This window comes from Chaetura pelagica, unplaced genomic scaffold (genome assembly GCF_000747805.2).
Source record: "Chaetura pelagica isolate M959 unplaced genomic scaffold, ChaPel_1.0 scaffold104, whole genome shotgun sequence".
NCBI classification, from domain to species: Eukaryota; Metazoa; Chordata; class Aves; order Apodiformes; family Apodidae; genus Chaetura; species Chaetura pelagica.
Window position 1 is genome coordinate 8,347,619 of NW_009953786.1, and position 23,681 is coordinate 8,371,299.

At 40.6% G+C, this 23,681-nt stretch overlaps 1 protein-coding gene across 1 annotated transcript; it reads right to left on the bottom strand.

Annotated features, from left to right (window-relative positions):
• Positions 1-151: 151 nt before the first annotated feature.
• Positions 152-21,155, bottom strand: ELOVL2 (ELOVL fatty acid elongase 2). Its single transcript, XM_010000930.1, has 7 exons — positions 21,097-21,155; positions 16,131-16,318; positions 6,305-6,382; positions 5,056-5,227; positions 2,993-3,117; positions 954-1,088; positions 152-325 (listed from the first exon to the last, which is right to left on the bottom strand). Exons 1-7 carry the CDS (start codon positions 21,110-21,112, stop codon positions 194-196), a joined length of 846 nt encoding a protein of 281 aa, XP_009999232.1. The 5' UTR covers positions 21,113-21,155; the 3' UTR covers positions 152-193.
• Between the last annotated feature and the right edge of the window lie 2,526 nt (positions 21,156-23,681).

The following is a 23,681-nucleotide window of genomic DNA, read 5'->3' on the forward strand; positions in this document are numbered from 1 at the left end:
GGTAATCTTTGATAGGACAAGTAATTCTACCCGTTTTGTTAAAACCTAAATAGCAATACATTAATAAGTGTCTGGTACAAAGGACTCACAGATGTAATCAAATAGGTTTTAAGCTAAAACTTGCACTTCAGTCTTTTTGTCTTGTGTTTGTTTTATTTTTTAGGAAAAAAAAAGATCATAGGAAAGACAATACTTATTGTGCTTTCTTATTGTTCAGGAATCCATTGGCAGCAGCAAAGTAGTCCTTGTGGAAACCATTCTTGATTTCTGTTTCCTTTATAGAGGTTTCCTTCATAGCTGTTCTTGAAGGTGCTTTCCGGTATGTCTATAAAAGCAACACCCAAAGTAAATACTTGGATTTATTTACTGTCCCCCAAACACTGCTTATGGTTAACTGTAAAATGGAGCTGTCTGGTGTTTGTTGATGCAGCTATATATATTTGCTTCAGACTGTGTTAAGGGAAGGCTTATTTTCACTGCTGTGTGTGGCATTACCTTATTAGTACTTGATTTCAAAAGAGATTTAAAGCCCTTTTGACTGGCAGCTCCATGTATGTATGCAGGCAGACTTGAGCAGTCTCTGCTAAAAAAGAATTTATCAAAGACAGAGCTTCTTGGTTTTTTTGTTTGGTTTGTGTTTTGTTTCTTTCAAAGATGGGGGAAGACTCAAGAAGTTGCTCAACAAAGGAAATTCAAACCTTCTAAGTCCTTAGGGCAGTACTTGCTATACAGAATTGAATGCTGGTGCAAGGTTACACTTAATTGCAGTATGGAAAAGCTGAGCTGCAATGGGGAGGTCACTATTACTGAAAGTCTGTTTCTTGTGGACATTTCTACATCTGTCATTTTTAACTTGCATAAGTATTACAAACATATTTTAGGTATCAAGCCTGCTATGCAAAACATTCTTTTTCCCCCCACCCTTGCCAGAGAGCTCTTGGAAGACTGCTTACCTTAATGTAGAAATTTATGAAGAGAATGACCAGTGTGGCCATATAAGAGGACTGGAACATGAGGCAGCCAAATGGGAACCCACATGGCTTCACAGCTGCACTGAGTGTGTGCACAATAGTGAGCAGAAACTGGATCTGTGGAGGAAAGATTACATTTAAGTATTTCTCTGAGAAAGTGTCAGTGCTATCTGGATCAGATACAACGTCACCTAGTCCTGCTCTTTGAAAATTTGAGTACTCTTGAAAATCACCCCTTTTTGAATCTGTGAATGTATTGTGATGGTTAAGTTAAAATAATGCTATTATGAAATAAAAGTAACTCACCCTAAGGGGTCAGTGATTTCTAAAAATGAGTTCATAGGCCTAGTTGGCAAAATAAAATCTGTTTTGTCTTGTTTTTTTTAATAGAGGTTGTTCTGTCTTCCAGACAGTGTCATGCCAGCTACAGCATTGTCTCTATTACTGGTCAGAAACTCTAGAAAACTGAAGACTCCAGGCAATAACTTTAGAAGTCTGAATAAAAAATGGAAATCCCGCATCCAAAGAGAAGTTCAGGTCGGCTACCATTTGCATTAACAGAGTTAAGATGGGAGCAATGAAGCAAAAATGAGATGCAGAAGGAATCAGGGAAAGTTATTGGTATTTAGGACTGTGAACCACAGCCCACACTGGTGCATTGGATTCTCCCCAGCCTGCAGAGTGTGCCCTCAACCCATTGTGCTGGGGTTGCTTTCAAATAGGGTGGTGTGTTTCAGTAGCAGAGATGGTCTTAGCTCAGATAAAAAGCATTTTACTAAACACATTTCTACACAGGCATTTTTAAGCTCACTGCAAACATCTGAACTCACAAATAATATGAACAGGCCCTAAGATAAAGAAGCCAAAGGACCTTAAGTTCACATCAAGCCTTGTATTGCTGTTGTTAGAAGCTTTTGTTGTGGCTCAGCTCTGTGCTGCTCTTTCAATTCCCCTCCTTGGTAGAGTAGTGAGAGAAAATAAGATGAAAAGCTTTTAGGTTGGTGTAAGAGTGGGGGGGGTAAAAGTTAACAATTACCATCATAGGCAAAACAGACTTGACTTCAGGAAGACTAATTTATTGCCAATTAATAACAGAAAGATAGTGGAGAAGTACTGAAAACACTTCTCCTAAGCCCCTGTTTCTTGCCAGGCTCAACTTCACTTCTGACTCTTCCACCTCATTCCCAAAAATGGTGCCAGGGGGATGGGGGTTGCATTCAGTCCGTGCTGCTTTGGCACTGCTTCTCCTTTCTCCTCACACTCTTCCTCTTCTCCAGTCTGGGGTTCTTCCCATGGGAGACAGTTCTGCATGAACTGCTCCAACGTGGGTCCTTTCCACGGGGTGCAGTCCTTCAGGAATGGACTGCTGAGTTGTGGGTTCTCCATGGGCCACAGGTCCTGCCAGGAGCCTATTTCTGTGTGGGACCCTCCATGAGTTGTAGTTTCCTTTGGGACAACCCACTTGCTGCTCCATGGAGAGAGCCTGTGTTTCACCATGGTCTTCACAGGCTGCAGGGGAATCTCTGCCTCTCCTCCCCTCATTCTGCTCTGACCTGGGTGCCTGCAGGGCTGTTTCCCTCACATTTTATCTTTCGTCTCAGCTGCTGCGCATAATTTTTTTTACCCTTCATTAAATACAGTATCACAGAGGTGCCCCCAGCTTTGCTGGTACTATCAGCTTTGAACAGTGGTGGGTTTGTCTTGGAGCAGATTGGAGCTGGCTCTGTCATACAATTCCTATAACTTTTTGATATGTCCATTTGCCATGATTAAACAGCGTCTATTTCTGTCCAAGAGGTAGAAATAATGGAATCTTATGAACTGCAGAGTTTCTATTCTGTTGTAGAAAATATTTCTGAACATCATTTCCTTTATGAATTTATACTGGGCTGCACCAGTGGCTTATTCTGTAAGACAGCTTTGTTACAGTTGCATTCTTAATTATGCAAACAGCAGCGTTTATCTACCATTCGTGTTGCCCTCTCTGATACTTAAAAAGGAGAGTAAAATAGGATACATGCCAGCTGTGCCTGAGTGAGGTATTTCTTCCACCAGAGATACTTGCGCATAGAAGGGATGACAGACAGGCCGTAATAAGAATACATGAGCACGTGGATAAAGCTATTCAAAGTGGGTCCAAAGAAACCTAGAAAAATAATAAAAAAAATCAAGGAAAACATTTTATACACCAAACTGCTAAAAAGAGAGAGAGGATATTACTGTTAGAGATGTCTCCTGCATGTGGAAAGTCCTCCCTTCGTGCTTACCCTTTGCTGCAGACCCCTCTGATGTGAAGAGATGCTGCCCTAAGGGGCAGCTGACAAACGGAATAATGATTCTTCCTGTAGAGTTTTTCTCAGCTGAATGTCGTCGTTTCGCCTCGTATTTTTCATTTTCTGCACTTTTCTATTCTGTGGTTTACAGGTCATTGCTTCTGCTTCCTTCCTCAAGTGTTCTCTTTTGCATGAGTCTCTCTGGTTTTGTTGCTCCCTTTAAAGGGGGGGTGGGGGCGGTGGCTGCTGCTGGTACCGCAGCCTTGGGAGGCACCGACCCTCCTGCTCCCAAGTGCAGCAGTAAGGGCTTTGCTCTGAGTTAAACCAGCCTAGTGTGGCTGCCTTGGGTGGTTTTCTTTGGTGACTCTCCTGGTTGATGCAGATTTTCACCTCAGATAATACCTTGCCGCTCTGATCAGCTATAGTTAGTAAATACTATTTCTAGAGCAAATGAGTTATCCTCTGTACCTTTAACTAACTTTAAGGCTATTAAGAAGTAGCAGCACGACTCCATCTGCTGTATGCTCACATGCTTGAGAGCAGTGCTTGACAACTACGAGATAGTCTCACCCATTGTTTTGATTTTTCCACTGATTAATTACTTAATTGCTGATTATTTAGTTACTGATTTTCCCACTCTGTTAACTATACCAGGACAAAGCTACTGCAGAGTGTGGGTGAATAAGTTCAGACATAGAAAGCACAATCCCCTGCTATGTTATTTACACCTCTGTAGAAATAGCTCATTGTGGCTATCAAATTCTTGATCTCTGCTTCTGCCTATAAGGGTGTTTTACTTTGATCTTGTGCTATCCAAAATAAGTGTCAACTAATGTGAACTCTGCTTTTTGTTCTGAGAAACGCCTGCCACAAGTTGCTTTACAAAATATTCCAGTGGGCTGAAGTGACTCCCTTCAATAGCTCAAAGTAAGAAAACTGATTGTCTCATCAATTCTGATAACAATCCCACAAGAAGGCTCCAGCTGTATGAAACTCTGGAAAAGTGTGTATGTTGTGAGACACCTTGAAGTAGTTTCTCTGCTGTTGGGATTTAGTGTTATTAAATGAAAAGTGAGCAGCTTGTGGCACAAGCTTGTGCATCTTCCCCTCCTCAACAGGGGAGTCTGTATTCCTCATAAGAGCCACCTTGTTTAGACATTGCCGTAGTGAAATATGTTGAACCCAAAATATAATAAGGCAAAAGATGCTGCTACTTCTGCTGTTTCGATATGTAATGTAAGACTGCATCAATCAGTTCTGGATGTCCAGAAATTTTACTACTTGAATGGGATGTATTCTCATTTAAACCAAAACAGACTCAAGTTGGTATTTTGATTAGCTATTATGCAAAGTAAAGTATCTTGCTAAAGCAGAATGTCAGATTGATGCACTCAGGAGTCAACCATGGAAAAATGTTGAGTTCATATGTTGTGATTAACAGTGACTTTACAGGGGTCATGATTTTCTCCTACATCTGCTTTTGGACTAGTAGAACTTGTGTGTGGTCATTCTTGTGTGCTACTCAGTAGTGTTATCCTGTATAAAAGTGGTTTGAAGAAAAGTAAATGTGAGAGGTTGTGACAGCAAAGTGGAAAATACAGAGCCTAGCACCTGGATATTTTTTTGCCTTGATCTTTTAACCATGATTTTAATTTTACTGTGCTCAGCAGGTGTTTGGCAGTTCTGAAAGGCTATGAACCTTAAAGGTGCTCTCATGTAGCATGGTGATACACTTGTTTTACATGGTGATGTGATTCCCCTCCAGCAGCAGGTGACTTACACCCTAGGTGATGAAGCAAACAGAGACTTACTTTGCCCACAGGGTATCCAGTTCAGAACACACCACCAAATGTTAAACATAGTGGCATGGTGATACACATGAAGGAAGGTGATCTGACTGCTTTTCTTTCTCAGTACAAAGAAGATAGTGTCCATGAATTCAATTACTTTGGAGAAATAATACCACCACAGCACCTTGGCTACCTGTACAAGCAAGAACAAAGGAGCAGGAGATCAATATCTGTTTATAAAAGGGCTTAAATAAAAAAAGTCCCTAGGCATGCAACTTCCCAAAAGGCATTACTGTCCTATTGACAGAGAAGTACAAGCTCTGCCTTTGGTTTTATTTTCCTTTTGAATGAAGTGGTTTTGAAAAAAACCCCATCATTTCTAATGTGATTGTATAAATATAGAATTACCTAAATATAATTTAACAGATACAAACTTTGAGGAAGGGTTTTATAATTGTTCTGTTCCATCAAATATACAGTTGTGTGGGGTTTTTAAGGGTGCTACCATTTATTCTTTCTTGGCACTGAACAGATTTTGCTGGCAGCTTCTTTATAAATAATCCACATTTGACACTCAACACAATGGAATATGCCCTCTTCTCGAGTTGAGACACTGTATCAGAGCTCAGGATGTGTCCCAAGGCAGTTAAAACAGAAAGGGGAAAAGCACCTTGTTGACAGGAAAACGTATTTGACTGACCTTTTCTTTGCTGTAACATAGACAAATTTTGAGGGTTGGAGGAAATTATATTGGTTACCCAGTTTTTCTGCTCTTGAGCTCTAACATTAGCTGGAAAGTAAGCCTGGCCTGGGGAACAACAGCGAGTTAATAAATGGAATTGTTGTGATGCAGAAATAAGGGTTGAAACTAGAGCTGAGCCAAGCCAGAAAAATACCTCTGCAGTTTTCCGGAGTTTAGAGTTGGGCTTAAATCCATTTCTGGCCACAGCCTAACAAGTGTTACATTTTAGATGACTGATTTTTGTCCCAAGTTTTTTAGTGATCTATATTCTCTATTTTAACAGTCAGGCAACACTGTTTTGATCACTGATCTCGATGTATGGCTTTTTAAAATACTCCCTGTTGTACTTTTTACAGCAAGGTTGCATCTGTTTTGGATCAGAAAGAGAACACTTGTCTGCTCCTAGCTGTCAGGCAACTTGATTAAAACCCCAGTGGTAAAGATGTCATCAGGAACAGCCTTATAACTGAGGTGAAGGCAGAAGTGTTGTGCTGTGGGCATGGGGGCTAAGCTGCTGCCGTGGCTCACCCGGATGTCAGCCTCCCCTGCGCTGTGGAGGTTCTGGCACTGCAAGTTGTAGCCTCCTTCCCACGTGGCAAGGATGAGCTGGGAAAGAAAACACAGCAATTACGTTCATGAGCAAATATAAAAGTTGGCTTTTCCCCCTGCAGTTGTTCTGTATTGAAAAAAGCAAGATGGGGAGTATGGTGGGTTCCCACTCCTTCTGGGAACTGATGCTCCTAAACCAGACAACTTGCTAATATCTTCTGGTTTGAAATGGAAAAGGCATCACGTTTGGTTGGAGCTGTACAGTGAAACAGTATAGCTTTTACATTTCTTTAGCTTTAAAGCCTTCAAGGCTTCCATTAAAATATTTCATTACCCAGTTCAGTGAACCTCACTCCGAAGCTCATTCTTGAATATTGCAACTCTGTCCTGAAGCAGTTTGAATAGAGCTTAACATAGCTAGTTTTGCAAAACCATCCTTGAGAAAAAATCCCTGATGACAAGCAAGCAAACACAAGGCAAATCCAAAGTAGTCCAATGGGAGAAATATTTCCTAATGCCAGGTGCATGTCTCTTTATCCTGTACTGTTAAATGCAGGAGGAAGTAGAGCCAAAGGAGGCACAGTGCTGAATGGAGACATGAATAGACACACAAGCAACTTCTAGATTTAGTGCATGTCATACTGGGAAGCAAGAAAAGCAATGAAATGTCAGGCTACTAAATTGTGATGAAGGAGAAAGTTTCTAGGAAGCCACATGGTGGCTTTTGATGTGGAATATTTTTTATAGTAATGATCACCTAAAGCATCCAGCAGCCCTTTTGAAATAGGAAGCATAATCTGTTGTCTGTAAATGCTATATAGAATCCATTAATTTTAAAAAAGGTCTTGTTTATTCTTGAATGTGTGGAAAGTGCTTTCTGGGGCCAAATTAAGAGATTTATATTCTGAGGTCTCTTTGCCTCTGTACAGAGAAAACCCTTAAAGGCTTAGGGGGAACAAAAATTCTTTTCAATATAATGAAATTTTAACTTGGCATTTGAGAAATCTGCAGCTCCTCACAACTGGTCAGTGTGCAAATGGAGAGGAAGCTTTGGGGTCAGAATACCACTCTCTGATTGCAGGGTTTTCTTTAATTTCTTTTGTTCATTCTTCCATTATTCTGTATAACGCCAGGTTGTGCAGATTGTACTGTGTGCCTACTGCTCCTTGTTTGACTCAGCAGAAGAGTTCCCTCTGATTTGTGGCTGTGTAACAAGATCAGCTTAAAGTGAAGATCTGCTTTGACTGTCTTAACCTTGCTCTTTCATGTCAGCATTTCTGTAGTTCAACATTTCTCTGTTGTAGGTGCCTTACATACTGACAGGTCCTCCTTACAGAAAAGAGGACAATCCAGTTTGAGTTTTGACTGCTCTATTTTGCTATCTAATTTCAAGACTTCTGTCTAGCTTCCTAATGAAAATTTAGTGGGGAAGCTTGGAAGGCAGCAAGTACATTTCTGGAATCCTGGTAATCCTGGGCCATGACTTTCATGTTGGCTACCAAGGATGTGGAAGGGTAAGCAGCTTATCCCATGCTACTAAACCAGCCAGCTGCATACCTAAAGGAGAAGCTGACACCTTGACTCCAAACATTCAGTTACTAGGTCTCTTTGATACCAAAGTCATAAGTTGATTGTACTGTTTCACTTCTGTTTCCTTTCACATGCTGAGCACTCACATCTCTGCAGACCTGATGGCTTTATTAATCATGCAGAGATGGTGCAAGTGCAGAATGTATGAAAGAGTTGAGAAATCCTCTCTCTTTTTCAAAATACAAATTGTCTCTCTCTAGAAAACAGTTCTTTGAATGTTTTGCATTCTTGGCAGCCTGACCTGAAAATAATATTAAAAGATGCATTGTTTAAAACTATTTGGAAAAACAGATCACATAAAGATGGAAGCACTGCCTTGTGAAAAACTTCTGCTAAGTAACAACATCCTGATAATTAGTAGAGTTCTCATATTTTACTGTTTTCCTAATGTTGTTGTTGTTAATAGATTCCAGTTTTTACTTTGATAAATGCCCTTTATGCACCTCCTTAGGTATAAACAGCATGAAGATTCACAACACTTGCTTTTCTGCAGTAGTTCAGTTCAGGCCTTTTTTTAAAAATGGGAAATCACATTGTTCAGGAATGAGACCTGGTTCCTCTGTAAAGGAATCTTGAAGGTGGGGCGGGGGCAGCAGAAGTGGTGCCAAACCCTCTCATGTTGCTGAGTAGCAGACTAAGCACAAAGAGCCTGGACCCAGGGGTCTGCCCCTTCTCATGCCAAGATTTCAGCCTCTAAAATCTCACTGTGGTTGCTGTGTGATCTTTGAGTTGTAGAAAAAGCTCTCTGTGTTGGGCTTTCTCAGAAAATTCCTTGAAGCAACAACATATTGTCCTTTTTCCTAGGGCAGGAGAAAGGTGTGTGGTGAGGCACTAGCACCTGGTTATATCTGGCTGGTGACTGGTCAGCACTACTGTCCCCGAGGGTTCAATTTTAGGACCAGTTCTGTTCAGTATTTTTATCAATTATCTAGATGCAGGTGTTAAATCCACCAGCAGTAGGTTTGCTGATGATACCTAACTGGGAGCTGCTGGTGACTCCTGTGGGACAGGTGGAGAATTTAGATGTGTTCAGTGGGATGAAATTTAACAAGTTGAAATACTGGGTTCTGTGCCTGGGATTGGGTTGTGCTGAGCACAAGTACAAATTGGGGGAGGGGTGGCTGGAGAGCAGCCCTGCAGGAAGGGATCTGGGGGTGCTGGTCGGCAGCAGGGTCAGTGTGAGCCAGCTGGGTGCCCTGGCAGCCCAGAGGGCAAACTGTCCTGGGGTGCATCAAACAGCATCACCAGCTGGTCAAGCGAGAGGATTATCCTGCTGTATTTGGTGCTGGTGCAGCCTCTCCTGGAGCATTGTGTGCAGTTCTGGGTCCTGCAATGTAAGAAGGATGTGAAGGTCCTTTGTTGTGTTCAGAGGAGTGGATCAAAGCTGGAGAAAGGGGCTGGAAGGCATGTCTTGTGAGGAGTGGCTGAGGTTTCTGGGTTATTCTAGTTTGTAGAGGACTAACAAGACTGCTCACTGCTCTCCACAGCTTCCTGAGAAGAAGTGGAGAAGGATGTGTTGATCTGCTCTTCTTGGGATCCAGTGACAGGATGCATAGGAATGGCTCAAAGCTGTGCCGTGGGAGGTTTAGGCTGGACATTTAGAAGTATTTCTTTACAGAGAGGGTGCTTAAACACTGGAACAGCCTTCCTAGTGAGGTAAGCAATGCCCTAAGCCTGTCAGTGTTTCAGAGGACAATGCCCCAAACAACATGCTTTATCTTTCTGGTCAGCCCCAAATTGGTCAGGCAGTTGGACTAGATGATCATTGTAGGTCCTTCAAGCTAAACAGTTTATCCAGTATATTATATTATCTGTCTACCTGGAAACAGTTCAGAAGGGGAAGACAAAACCTAATCATGGGAATTAGTGTTCAAATAATTTAAATTCCTCTCTAAAGTTCAGAGTATGAGGATGAGCACTACTATCCTTCTTACAAAAAAAATAAAGCAAGAAGCCTCTTGAAATTATGTGTATGATGTTTTACTTGTTTTTCTCTGGGACTCCAGCCCTAAGGCCAATTAAAACTTTTTCTGGTCAGTGTTCTCAAGCAATGGAGGTCTTGCCAAACTAAATAAGGAGACTGATCTGTCTGTGTAGAGGAAAAAAGAGTCTAACTTGCAGTGATGTGAACCACCTATTTCACTTGGCTGTAGGAGGAGACTTTTGTTAGTCCCTGTGAATGGCATCTCCTCCCTGGATCTATTGACTCTTGGCTCTCTTGGCTTTCTGTGGGTCTAGTCAGAGTTCAAATAATTTCATACATTATGTCCCCCAAAGGAGATTGACTAATTCTGTAATACACACTACTAATACACCTACAGGGGTTGTTATCCTGACCCACAATATGTACAGCTGGACTCCTTGTTGGGTCTCTTATCCTGTGGGAGCATTCTGATTTGTAAGGATACCAGCTATTCCAGAGAGGAGGAAGTAAGTGGTCCCATGTTTTCTTCTTATTTTAAGGTCAGACAGTTAAAGTCACAGTGACAAAATAAAAGTCCCTTCCCAGATGAAGTTTTGATACATTTCTGGATTTTTTTTGTCAACAAAAACTCTTTCAAATGCAAAGTCATGTTATTGAGAAACTCCCAACCAGACCCACTTAATACCCCTTAAGGAAATGGGAGAGTGCTATAAGGATTCGTGACAAAATGACTTCAAATTACTTGAACTTAGTTACAAATGATAATTCCTTTGTGTTGCTGTTATCTAGGATAGTAGAATAGCCTAAAAGAAATACCTCCTATGCTTATTTCTGATTAATTCTTGATTCTGTCTCCTATTCCAAAGAGCTCCTGTATGTTACTTCGTGGTACCAGTGATGGTACAAGAAGCTTTTGACATGAAAAAAAACTTCATCATGAATTTTTACTGTTGATTTCCACTGAAGTTCTACTGAATGCTATTTGAATGCACAGATGAAATCCAGAGCAGTGCCTTTTTGATGAACAGGCTAAGTGTTCTACCTGAATGCAGAGCTCAGAAAGGTCAGTAGGAAAAACACTGAAAACTCAGGGGATGAAAACTGAGTAGTGAGGACAACACGTCCAGCTAGAATAACTGCAGGCAAGGACAGCAGAGTCAGCTCCTCAGCTCTCCAAACAGAAGAACACCTGGAAATTTAACTCTATTCAGGCAACGTTTTTAATTGCTCAAAAGGCTGTTTGCTTTAGTTCTTACATTCTACTGCTTTACACTGCACTCTCAGTGACCTTTTGCTGTCCAGTTTTTTTCCTCGCTTCTCCCTTCTTCTAAATGACAGAAGACTGCACCTGATCTCTTCTTGTTTCTCACTTTGGTCTTCTCCTCTTTTTCCCCTAGAGCTGGGACTGTCTTTCTGTCCTAATTAAAGAATTATTTCAAAGGAAGCCTTTGCTTCAAGCTGCAATCCTTATGGATCTAACATAATTCTTCTCTGCCAAATTTACATTCACTAACTTCTGAACAATCAATGAAGGAGTAAACAATCATTTATTACAATTATAAAGTAGCAATGATTGCAGAAGTTGGATTTGTATAGTAAAATTCCAGGACAGTTCAAATCAGCTAGGATCTATGTCTCTTTGACCTTTCCTCATCACCTGGACTGTTAAAACTTTGCACAGACATTTTGCTACTCAAGCTGTATCTTTTTAACTCTTACACAGTTAGGAAGCAAATTCTTCTGATGTCAGCCACTATAATAATGGACTAAGAGTTTAAGTGCTCCTTCTATTTTTTGTTTGTTCTTTTCATTTTGCCTAGTTATCCCAAAGCCAGGCATTATACCAGGCTTTACAGTACTTTGTGAGTTGTAATCTCAGTTGCAATGTGTAGGGCTAAAAAAGGTGGTTGGTGATCCTGATTGTGCCAGCATTGAGCTTCTGGCCTTTCCCTGCTATCAGAGGGTACAATGACGGCAATTCTGGTACTCCTGGGAATGCTCACATTGTCTTGGCACTTGTGGATCTGCAAGTCATAACTACAATTCAGCATTTGGACTTACTGTGGGGTGCATTTTCAGCTCTTAGAAAGAGCAAAATGAAGGTAATTTAGTCTTATTTATTTATTTATATATTACGGTAAAGCACTTCTGGCTTTGCAAAAAGGGCTGATGCACTGGGTTTGCACTACTTGTGCAATTCTGCTCTTTCCTCTTTGCTCTGAATTGAGGGGTCCTCACATGCCAGTCCTGCTTCCCCACCTGGATGTGGTTGCTTGCTTACAAATCCATAGGATTTGTAATAAGTCTGTGAAGCTACCTGGGGATACAGGCAGCTTTAGACATCACGCCACCCTTAAGTTAATGACATGTATCTCTATATATCCTTTTTAATCTGACCCAGATGGTGCCAATGTCCTGGTTTTCTCAGTACCTTATCAACAAAAGGACTTGGTTAAGAGCTTGATGACTGGCTGAGGTTTAATTTAGATAGGGCAGAGGTGATACTGCTGGGGAAAGCAGCTAAGACTATGGTAGAGATTATGTCTTTTCCTGTTAATGAGAGACTATCCTCACCTGAGTAATTTCACAATTCAGAGCTCAGGTCTGCTTTGGTTCCAGTTTTAATTTTTCATTGGAATTGAGAGAGGTTTATCCTGCAGTGAACTTAAAAACCTTATCATGGCCTCTGGCACCTCATGTTGCATTCCTGAGTGCATTTGTGAGCTGACTTGGGCATGAAATAATTTAAAAATATCTAAAGACCTGATTTATTTTCACAGTAATCTGGTTTTCTGCTCGTAATTGGTACTTATAGGATCTTAGGCAAAGATGTATGTAGAGGAAAAGCTTATTTCTCTTCAGTGAAATTGCTAAAAGTTTTTATTTTTATTAAAATTAAAAGGTGGTGGCTGTTTTTCTTAATACAGAATTTTGTCCATGTTAGTAGTAACTGTTGGATTAGTAGGCTTGATCTGGGCCTATGAACACATAATGGTACAGAAGTGCAAACAATAACAAGCCTCTGCTGCAGGCTTCTCTCATACCAGCAAGGATGGAGGGGATTGTCTCCTGACCCCTTGGCAGCACATTTGCAGTCTGCCTAATATAAGCCCTGAACTTGCATCTAAGCTTCAGGTGCTCCCTGCAAAGCCAAGTGCCCTACTTCTCCACTGTAGTCAATGGGGAGGGGTAAGTGCCTTTCATGACTTGAAGAAAATCAATTTGCCTAACTCAGAAGTCTAAAAGTCTAATAAACTGCCCTTCTGGGAGGTCTTCAAAGGCACTTAACTCTTGACACAAAAATTTTGAGTCATCTCAGTAGGATGAGGGTAGCTGAGCACAACTGACACTTTAATTTTTTTTTTAACCTTATCCTTTGGGCACAGTAGGGGTATCTGACCTATCTGCTCATGAGACATCTTAAGAGTTGCCCTGTAGCTGTTTCTCCAAGTACTTTAGAAATTGGTAGACTCAAAGCTCATGGAGATAAAATTGGCTCCCAGATACTTGGTGCAGCATATGAAAATCTGGCTCAAAAGAGGAATCTGCCTTTGGAGGTTTAAAAACAGCCTGTTTGTTATGATTCCTTGCTACAACCTTTGTTTTTTTCCCTTGAGGTTGTACATATCAACTGTAGTCAAGGGACAGCTAAACTAGATCAGGAGATGAAGAGGAGGAGGTGAAAAATTGTGTTTCTCGTTAAAACTGTCATGTGGGACAGTCTGGATTTGGAGTTACACCCTTTCTTTTGAATGAGATATTTTTCTTTTGAATGTTTGAGAAGCACCCACTGTATTCTGGAGTTATCAGAAGAAAAGTTGTGTGGCACCTCCTAAACAAGACCAAGAAGAACAACAATGCCATTCAGTGGGTTGGGTTTTTTTCTCTAATACGAGCTTATTATTTTGTGATATATCTCTGTACAGAGACTAGGAGTTCAGGTGCAGTGGGAGGATGAGGGAATAAGACAACTCTTACAGATGTCTCTAACGAGGAGTTAATCCTGAATCATTCTCACTTGAGGGATCACCTGTGTTTACATAAGGATCCACTGTGCAGAATGCTCTAAATATAGGTAACTCTTGCCCTAAAGAGCTTACTGTCCATAAAAGACAGAATAAGGGCCAAAGAGAAGCTTTGGGAACGACACAGTTTGAAATGTTAAGTAACTATAACTTCATTCAGTTCTGAAAACTATTTTTGCTCTCCCATTCGCCTGTTTTCTTTCAGCAGGGATGTACAAGCTTCCCCAGGCAGGTCTGACAGTCTCAAATTCCATTCTGGCCCCGTCACAGAAGTTGTAATAGGAACCAGGAAAGTAGACTATGGAAAAAAATATTAAGCTGCTACTGTGGATGGGTGTTTTTTACAGTGTAAAACCAGACTGGCTGACACACCAGAGCTAAGAGTGAAATCTGCAGTAGAACAGCTGGCAGTGCAAATTGGTTGGTATGTCTCTTGTGTTCCTGAAAAATGCAGAACATGGAGATATGAGCCACTGCCACCCATGCCCAGCTGCAGCCTGGGAAGTATAAATCAGCAGCCTCCAGCCACAGATTCAAAGGACAAAGGAACTAATCTGAGGACTAAGGCAACTTGGCGATCATGTGCTGTAAAGTTAGCCTCAGGAAGGACAGGACAGGACAGTGAGGTGGCTGAACAGGAACTGGCTGGATGCAATTCCTACAAGGATGTGAAGGTGGCAAAAACCAAGTAAGCCAAATTCACATGGCTGGAAGCTACTAAAATTCTCTTTGTTCATTCATTTACTTGTGGCAGGCCAAAGGAGCCTGCAAGGAGAAGGAAGAGATGTTTTTGTTTTGTCTTCAGTCAATCCTTTTTGCTGAGTGCTGCCACGGAAGACAGTTATCTGTGTGCCTGCAAGCAAAATGGGGATTTAAACATCAAAGTGCTCATTCAAATTCTGGAGGACAATCAGCATGGAGTCATCCAACCTTCCAGCCATTGTGCTGTTTTCTCCTTTGCTGTAAGCCTGATCCTGCACTCTCAGATACCCACAGCCACAGCTGAAGCCAACTGGAGATTTGACCAGGACAAAGCCCTGTGTAGTATAATCCGTCCTTTGCACAAAGGCACAAACCTAAACTGTCGTTCAGCCTTTGAGCTGGGCCAGTCACCTGGAGTTCATTTCAAATTATTTTAAAACTTGAAATCTTTGGGGTCCTGTTCGGCTTCAGCATAGTTTCTCATCCAGCTGATGTAACAGCTAGTCCTTGTTTTTTCTTGTGGAAACTGCTGTTGTGGCCAGGAGCCCAGGGAAGAAGAAATGCTATGAGGCTGGGCAGGCAAGACAGCCCTGTCAGTTCACACCATGAGATCAAGCATGTCCTTCAGCCAGGGTTTATCGTGCCCAGTGTCACTTCTTAAACCACGTCAGATAATGTTTTGTGAGTTTTGTCTTTTAGTGTTTGGTTTTTAGGGCCACAAGGGATGGATGTTAACTGAGGTACTTAATATTAAGTGTTACCACAAGGTTGAGAATGGGCAATCCCAATTGAAAGAAAAATAGTGACTTTTGTCTTCTGCTCCTCACTGGGGAGGTACAAACACACACATCTTTGCTGAGGAGCACTGTATGAACCCTCTGTTCTTGCAAAATTGTCAGATGCATTCAAACCTCTCTTCTGGTTCTGAATAGATCCTGATTTCTGTGAACATGTTCCTTCCTGCTAAGTACTTGGGAAATAATATGTGTGAAGATATTCAGCCTCAAATCACACAACACTTGGTTTTGGCTGAAGTGGCAGGTTTTTAACATCTGTCTCTTACTGTCTGATTATGAGAAAAGCTTCTTATTCAGGAAAGCAGAAAAAAACCCTTGAATTACCAATACCATAAATTAAAAAGTACTTATTTTCATCTATAAATCTGTTCACATGTAAGCACGGGCATTTGTACGTAGAAAAATAATTCCATAGGCAGTTATATGAATAAAACCCAATCTGTGTGCATACTCATGGTATTGAAGAATGAGGTGGAGGCATGTCTGAGCTGACCAACTGCTGCAGATTCAAATTCATGCTTGTAGACACTGTCTTGGCAGCAGCCAGCTGTACCCAGGTGTGATCTATAGCTCAGGAAGGAGGAGAGTTAAGACATACCAAGATCAAAGCTGAGTACGACTCACTGTCCAATTGCTCAGGGACTTGGTCTCCAATTTACTTTGCTGATGTTAAATTTGCCAGCAAAATTATCTGTTGCTGAGATAATTCTGCTAAAACCTGAATATTGCTCATCCTTCTCAGCCGAGGTGCGTGGAGGAACACTTACCTCTATAAGCATGTACAAGGAGAGTAGTGTAATCCCAAGGTTATATACAATGAGGTGAGCCCTGAGAGAGAAAGGAGGTCTGTTCCTCATGAACTTGTTGCCCAGCCATATGCAGAGCAGGTAAGCTCCAGTAAGGAAAAATGTGGGAAGGTAAGAGTCCAAAAGGAACCATCCTCTAACCCTGGCATCTGAAAAGAAACACATGCAGCAGGCAGTTAAGAAGGCCATAGTAAAATACTGCTAAAATAAGGCAGATCACATAATTAAAAAGTCTTCTAAAAACATGAGAGGGAATCTGCTGTGATTTCCTCACAAGAGCTATCCATTGCTTTCACCTCCCCAAAGCTGCATACTAATTCAGAGAATGCTTGCTGAAAACTGCATGGTGTTCCCTAATAACTTAATGTCACATAAATCTCATTTTAACAGGAGAGTGAACATGAAAAAGAAGAAAAATATTACTGTATGCTTAAAAAAAATCATTTAGTGTTTTAATGTAATAGTTAATTAAAATATTAATATGTTTAATGGATAGCTTGCAGATAGTATTAAATACAAAGTGTGCATGTAAAATCAGCTCATCTATTATTTTAATTCTGCATTTGCCATATAACTATGAAGGTACAAAACATTTTATAGAAAACATTTATACATAGGGTAGGATTTTACAAAAGCATTAATTATGAAAAATGTTTACTTCGATCATTATCAGAGATATTTGGCAAAGCAAGGGCTTGCTTTTTTACAGTTTCTGTCCCATTTGCCTGGTCTTGCAATGAAATATTAAGGTCAAATCCTGCTTGCCTTATTCACACAAGTAATCCCATTGGCAGTAATCAGATAGTTCAGTGTATATGAGCAAAGCCTAATCCTATATGCCAGTCTGGAGGCACCACTTCATTGTCCTATGAGCAAGTGGATGTGATGAGCATAAGGAGTGTTTTTCCTTTTTTTCAAGATGGAGCAACATTTAGAGTTGATTTTCCACAGCAACAATATTCAGACATTTATCTACAAAAAGAACAAGCAGCATCATGGCTAGTTTTTAAAATAAGTTTACTCAACATTTGTCGTGATTTGTGGAGTAAGGGAAGAAATAAGTGCAGTGCTATTGTGCAGGTCACAGTAGTTCTCTGTGCTCTTAGAAACTATTGAAAAATAGTTATTTTTTTTTTAAATAAAGACCAAGATTATGTTAAAAATTATAAAAGAAGAAGAGGTATTCCCAGGCATGAAAAAACAATTTACAATTTTTCTTTCTAGGTCAAATTTAGGAAGGACTGGACAATGCATGATGCACAAACCAAATGTGCCTGAACATTCACAAACAGTTGGCAACTGCAATTGTGCTCTACTGTGTTTCTTCTGACTATTCTTTCCTCAGAAATATATCTATAGAAGGGTCTCCCCATCTAAGGGTTGCAACACTTAGTGCACAAAGGTTGCTTGCACAAAGGCCAGCTGGCATCAGTAGCTAATGAAAGAGCATGTTTGCTCAAAGAGGAAAAGTGGAAGAGATGTGAATATAAATTAAACTAACCAGCATTAAATGCTGCCCCAGTGTACCCTCAGGAAGTTTTCACACTCTGCTGTGAGTGGCCACAGGCATGTGGGCTGATCCACACAAAAGCAGAACTTGTCTGCTTTGTCCAGGTCAGCATGTCAAGGAAGATCTATCCTATTTCCATTTCAAGAGAAATTATTAAAACATGGACCCTTTTACTGATTGTTTTCCAGCCTGGTACCTTGCAGGGTAAGACAGCTATTGGCAGAAAGTGACTTATAAACGGCAGCCAAGGAAGGTGTTTATTTTAGTTACACTTGCACTTATCCCTTAATGACAAAAGAAGGGAGGTTTTTATGTGGCAGAGGGGGAGAGGAAGGGGAATGAATTTAGAAAAAAGTTATCAGAAAAAGGAGGGATCAAATGTATTTCCATTGCCAGACAGTTTGATCTCTATGTTCAAGTACTACAAAGGTAGGGTGTCATCAGGAGAAAGGACTATGTTGACAATGTTGAACCCACACAGCATCTGAATTTGAGATCCAGACAGTGAATCAGCCACAGTGTGAGAGCACTGGGCTACAGCAGAGCAAGGAGCCCACAGGCTCTGGTTGTTCCCTGAATAAGCTCATTCACAGTCACTGGTCACCATGTGCCAGACCCGTGGGGTGAAATCCTGGCTCCTTTGAAATGAGTGGCAGGCCTCTCAGGCTCTTTAAAGGTATCAGGCTTTTATCATTGAGGCTCAGAAGCATTTTGATTCAGGTTTCTGTATAGCTTTGGCCAGCAAACGTCTGATTAGATTCAGACCTTTTTGAGGTGCAGAGGGTAGGTGGTTTTACACTGATGCCTTGTTACTGTTCATACTCAATTGAGAAGAGGAGGAGTAGTTATGACTTTGTCATAACTTTATTAAAATATATCTATTCTTGACCACCTTTGTTTGATTAGTAAAACTAGCAACCAATTAAATAAATTAAGATTCTGCAATTCAATATTCTTTAATTTTACATAACACCAAAAGATACTCTTCAGATGAAGGTGACCCTGGAAAATGCTCTCTTACAGAATAAAATAGTTATTTCACTGTTTCTCATTTTGACTCGAGCCTAGATAATCTGCTCTCCAGAATAATATGGACCAACATCAGACTGTAAAACCACTTCTTATCAAGAGATAGAACTGATGGGCTCGTACATGGCTTCTATAGGAGTTGGTCTGCTAGTTCAAAAGCAAATGTTGAGGTAAATTTGTGTACAATGTCCAGCTAACACCAGTGAATGAAGGCACAGAATATGCCTATATAAAATAGAATCCTGGTCTTTGATTGTATGCCCTTTAGTAGTGCAGTACTGCAGCTTGTGTTAGCTTGGTATTATTAATGTCAGCAGAGTTTGCCTCTGGGAACTAGTGTGTGGCTTTCTGTCTCTTCTCATGCCCTCAGCCACATCTTGTAACTATGACTACAACCAGGCCAGTGACACCAATATTTCAGAAGTTACTACCATAAATAGGGGATTGTTTATTTTTTTAAAAAAGAGAGCACTGCTGTCTATCCTTTTAAGCCATCTTGCTGCTGAATGAAGAGTGTACTGTGGATGAAAATTGGGGGAAAGAGAGGGATAGTTTTTTGGCTATAGACATTTGGAGAAGCTCTCAGAAATTCATTAGGTCTTCATTTGCCATGTCATTCTACCCAATTTAAAACTGTTTGCAGTTTATCGTGAATTATTTATGTGATTAGACACATTGGATGGAGCTACGTTATTCACAAAATGTATGATACTCTGTCATTATACCACCAGTTAAATTAAAGATCAGAGTAAAGAGATACAGGCAAACAAATATCATCTTCAGCATTAATGTCTGGAGAGGGATTGTGCTGTACTTAGCAAGTAATACAAGTCATACTCATTTAACTAAAGTGCTTTTTAAAAGCCCAAAAGGACATGTGTGGTATTCTGCACAAACTGCAGTTTGTTCCTTCAGACAATTTGTTCTGGACCAAAGAGGAAAGAGGAATGAAGGAGAATATCCAGCCCATTTGAAAGAAAAAAAATTAGTAGTACTTCCGTGCTTGTGATCCCATTACTTGGTTAATATTAAAACGCACTATTGTCAAAGTCACTAATAAAACTTGTTTTGTTTTAATGAGTTCTGCTGCAGTTTCCAAGCTGTTCAGTGTTTCTTCACCAGAGAGCTTTCTTTCAAGCTTTACATCTACTGCAGAGATGATGGAAAAGATTTTGCAGCCAGCCAGGTAATAAAAATGAGGATTCCTTTGTTTGAAGGATGCTACAACTTTCTTTCCCTTCTCCTCTTAATTAAGAAAAAACTGTTTCTGAGACCTGGGGAACATTATTGCAACCAGATGAGAATACATAACCCTAAGTCCATCCATGTGGCAGCAGTTCTGGATTTAACCATGGGAAGAAGTTTACAAGGCAGACAATTCCTGAACTGGAATGTTTAAGCCCAGCCCTATCAGCAGCAAGGTGGCCTTACAGGGATCTTCTCTGAAGATTATCTACTCCCTAACTTCCTGTTCCTCTAGGTCTAGCCAATGTGGTGCTCTTAGGTCATAGACTGGACTTGATGATTTTAAAGGTCTTTTCCAGCCTTGGTGATTCTGTGATTCTGTGCTTGGCTCCCATAGCCCAGACCTTGACGCTCTGTCCTCACATTGCTAGCCTTTCTCTTTCTTCCTGTGGTTCTGTTTCAGGTTTGGGTTTGTCGTTTGTTTAGGTTTTTTTATTATTTGTTTCAGTCCTAACAAAGCAGGAGGCATCTTCAAGCTATAGTTATTCAAGTTATCCTTGTCCAGACTGTTTTAGAAAGAAAGAATAGGGAAGTAGATGCATCTGTTCTCCCAACCTGTCTATTGATTTACTGAAATTTTGGATGTGATCCTGCAGGGTCCTAAAAGCCCTTTCTTGCTTTTGCTCTGAACATTCTTCTGAATTAGGCTATTTGATAGGTAGTTTGACCAAGCAGTAACTAGTTGAGGAATGAGAATCCATCCCAAAACAGATCTTCCACTTTCAGAAAAACTCAGGTTTTCAATTTTTTTAATCTACTTCAGGATGTAAAACTGAAATCCTTTGAGATTTTCAGAGGAAAAGGACTCTTAAATCTAGTGAATTTTTTAAGTTTAAAAATAAATCTGTTTATTTTCTTCTTTCACCTTCACTATAATCTGTGATGGGTTTTAATTTGTGTTACAGATAATAATATGTCATAGAGTCAAAACAAAAAGCTGTTGGCTTTTTATAAATGCAGTGAATTGATACGTTTGCTAAATTAATGGTGTCTTCCTGCAAGTACCGTGATTCTGCCTAGTCTAAATTTTTACATAAGAAGTTATTCCAATAAGAAGATTTTTACTTCTTCTATTTATTAGAAGATTTTTGAGTGGCAATCTAGGTATTATTTCCTAAAAGGGCTGTAGTTGGAGCAGCTTACCTCGAGGCCCAAACATATAGTCCACAAACTCATTTACTTCCCGATCAAAAGCTTTCAGGTGCTCCTAAAAAAATACAAAAAGCATATGTGACAAAGACATTATTTTATGGCTCACGTCAAGAATGCAGTTTAAAAATACCAACGAACTGGCAAAGAACACACCATGCTCAAGTATTTCTAAGGTACCCAAACTTATTTCTACTGAATAAAACCAAACCTCTTTAAAAATTAACTTAGGGCAGATTGTGGTCTAGGTATCAATAGAGACATCCTTATTGGAAACTGCCCAACCCCAAACCTTTAGGGAAATTAAAAGAACAAGCATCACAGTCAACCTATCTGTGATGGATGTTGATTTCACTCTAATGAAAAAGCTTTTTTTGGTTTGTATTTTGCTTTGGTTTTTTTCACAACTGAAATATGTTCAGGGTTGTTTGGTTTTTTTTGGGGGGGGTTTGGTCTTTGTTTGTTTTGTTTTGTTTTGTTGGTTTCTTTTTTGTGGAGTGGAGCTGGCAATTCCTTTGGTGAGCTTTACAGAACTGCCTTGTTGCAACTAGCCTAGAGACAGCACATCAGCTCTACTCTTAATGAAGGAAACCTTTGAGGAGAGTCAACTGAGCTTTCTCTAAATCAGGCACTGAGTTCCTAAAAAAAAGTCTACAGGAGAACCCAGACCTCCAGAAATGATGTTCAGGCCATGTAGGGAGGGAGAAAGAGGAGGGCTACGTTACAGAGGCGTTATGTTTTGAGATCTAAGTCAATGAAGCTGCTAAGTTGGCAGGCTTGTCAAGTTCATGTTTGTGACTGAGTTGGGAGCTAAGTTATGATCAACACAATCCTTCCCTCATTTGGGTGTGGTGGTCTCTCAAAAATACTTCTTCCCAGACTCCCGGTCCTGGGCAGTGGCTTCCCTGAAAAACTCTTTGCCACAAGCCCGAGGTCAGCTGGGCTCTTCCTCTGCTCCTTCCAACATTGCCCTGCTGTGCTCAGTGAAATCATTTCAGCACTGAGCAAATGCAGCCCAGCTGAGAAATACACAGAGTGATGTTGAGCATCTCCATGGGACCAGAACTGCCAAGGGCTGTGTGTGCCTCAGTGCCAGCTATTTCCACACCAGCCACCATTAGCAGATCTTCCTCATGAAGAACCACATTTACACCCTGGGATGTCCTGCCCTGGCATCTGCATTGACCTGCTGGGGCTGGGCTGTGGTCTGGGCAGGGAGAAGCTCCTGACACTCCTTGTGTTCTTTGTATTTCTTCCCCTATTACATTTTGGTGGTTAGGATATTCAAAGTGGACAGATTTTGTGTGGATATGTAGCAGCAAGAGTTTTGGCAGCATTCCAGGCTATAAGTAAAGTTCTGTCTCTGCAAGATGTTGCTGTGTTCATATTATCTTACAGAAAAAAAAAACCAACAAAAGCTCCAAAACTAAAAATGTATCTACATATATTTAAAATAAAAGACCAAGAAAAAAACCCACAACAACAAAAAACCAAACCAAAACAAAAAACAACTTGCTCTGAAAAGGAGGAGATAAAACTGATGTTTCATGTTATAAAAATATTTCTCATACTTAGCAGCACTGAGGAAACTAAACTACCTTTCAGGAAAGGGTCCTGACTACTGCCCCTGAAGAAAGGCATTTTCTCCACTTCACAATTTCCTCAGCAGCTTAAGGATGGCTTCTGCCTTACAAAGTGGCTCTGCTTCCAGGTGTGGGATCTGTGCAAAAGGTCTGCTTCTGTTTTTACATCCTCGAGCTACGCAGTATTTCTGCTGTTATTTCATGACAAAGGTACTGCTGTTTGGGGAATGTCACACTGTTGTCTGTCTGTGATGTCCTCACCTGCTGCATTAATTTGAAAGAGAGCTACTCCTGTGCTTGGTGGTTTTGTGGTTAGACCTAAGGGACTGCTTTGGAAAAAGTATCTTAACGAAGTGACTCCTAGGAATGAACACGCAAAGCTCTTTGTCTTCACGCTTACATTATATAAATTAAATCTTACCTGTCAAGAACCAGATAATAAAACATACATTGTAATACTTTTACTGTAAAATACTCTAGATAAATCTGCTTTCAGCTGCATTAAAATGGAAATTAGGGACTGAATTATCTTAACAGTTAGATGGAAGAATTAGAGTTGTGGAATAATTATTAAGGAGAAAAAGCAGAATGAAGACTCAAAAAAATACAGAATCAGAATCACTCAGGTTGGAAAAGACCTTTTGGATCATTAAGTCCAACCGTAAAAGTAACACTGCCAAGTCCATCACTGAACCATCTCCCCTAGTGTCACATCTACACATCTTCTAATGATTCCCAGGAATGGTGACTCCACCGCTTCCCTGAGCAGCCTTTTCCAGTGCCTGACAGCCCTTTCGGTGAAGAAGTTTTTCCTAATATCCAACCTCCCAATACCTGAACCTCCCATGGCACAACTTGATGTAATTTCCTCTCATCCCATCATTTGTTGCTAGGGAGCAGAGACCAACCCCCACCTCATTACAACTTCCTTCTAGATAGTTATAAAGAATCATAAGGTCTCTCCTCAGCCTCCTCTTCTCCAAACTAAACATCCCC

Bases quoted from the DNA above. Each gene is read 5' to 3' on its own strand.
- ELOVL2 (XM_010000930.1), bottom strand. The intron at 6,383-16,130 runs GTAAGTGTTCCT...TTTCTTTCCCAG, and splicing joins CCTTGTACATGCTTATAGAG to CTCATCCTTGCCACGTGGGA. The intron at 3,118-5,055 runs GTAAGTCTCTGT...TTATTTTTCTAG, and splicing joins CTGGATACCCTGTGGGCAAA to GTTTCTTTGGACCCACTTTG.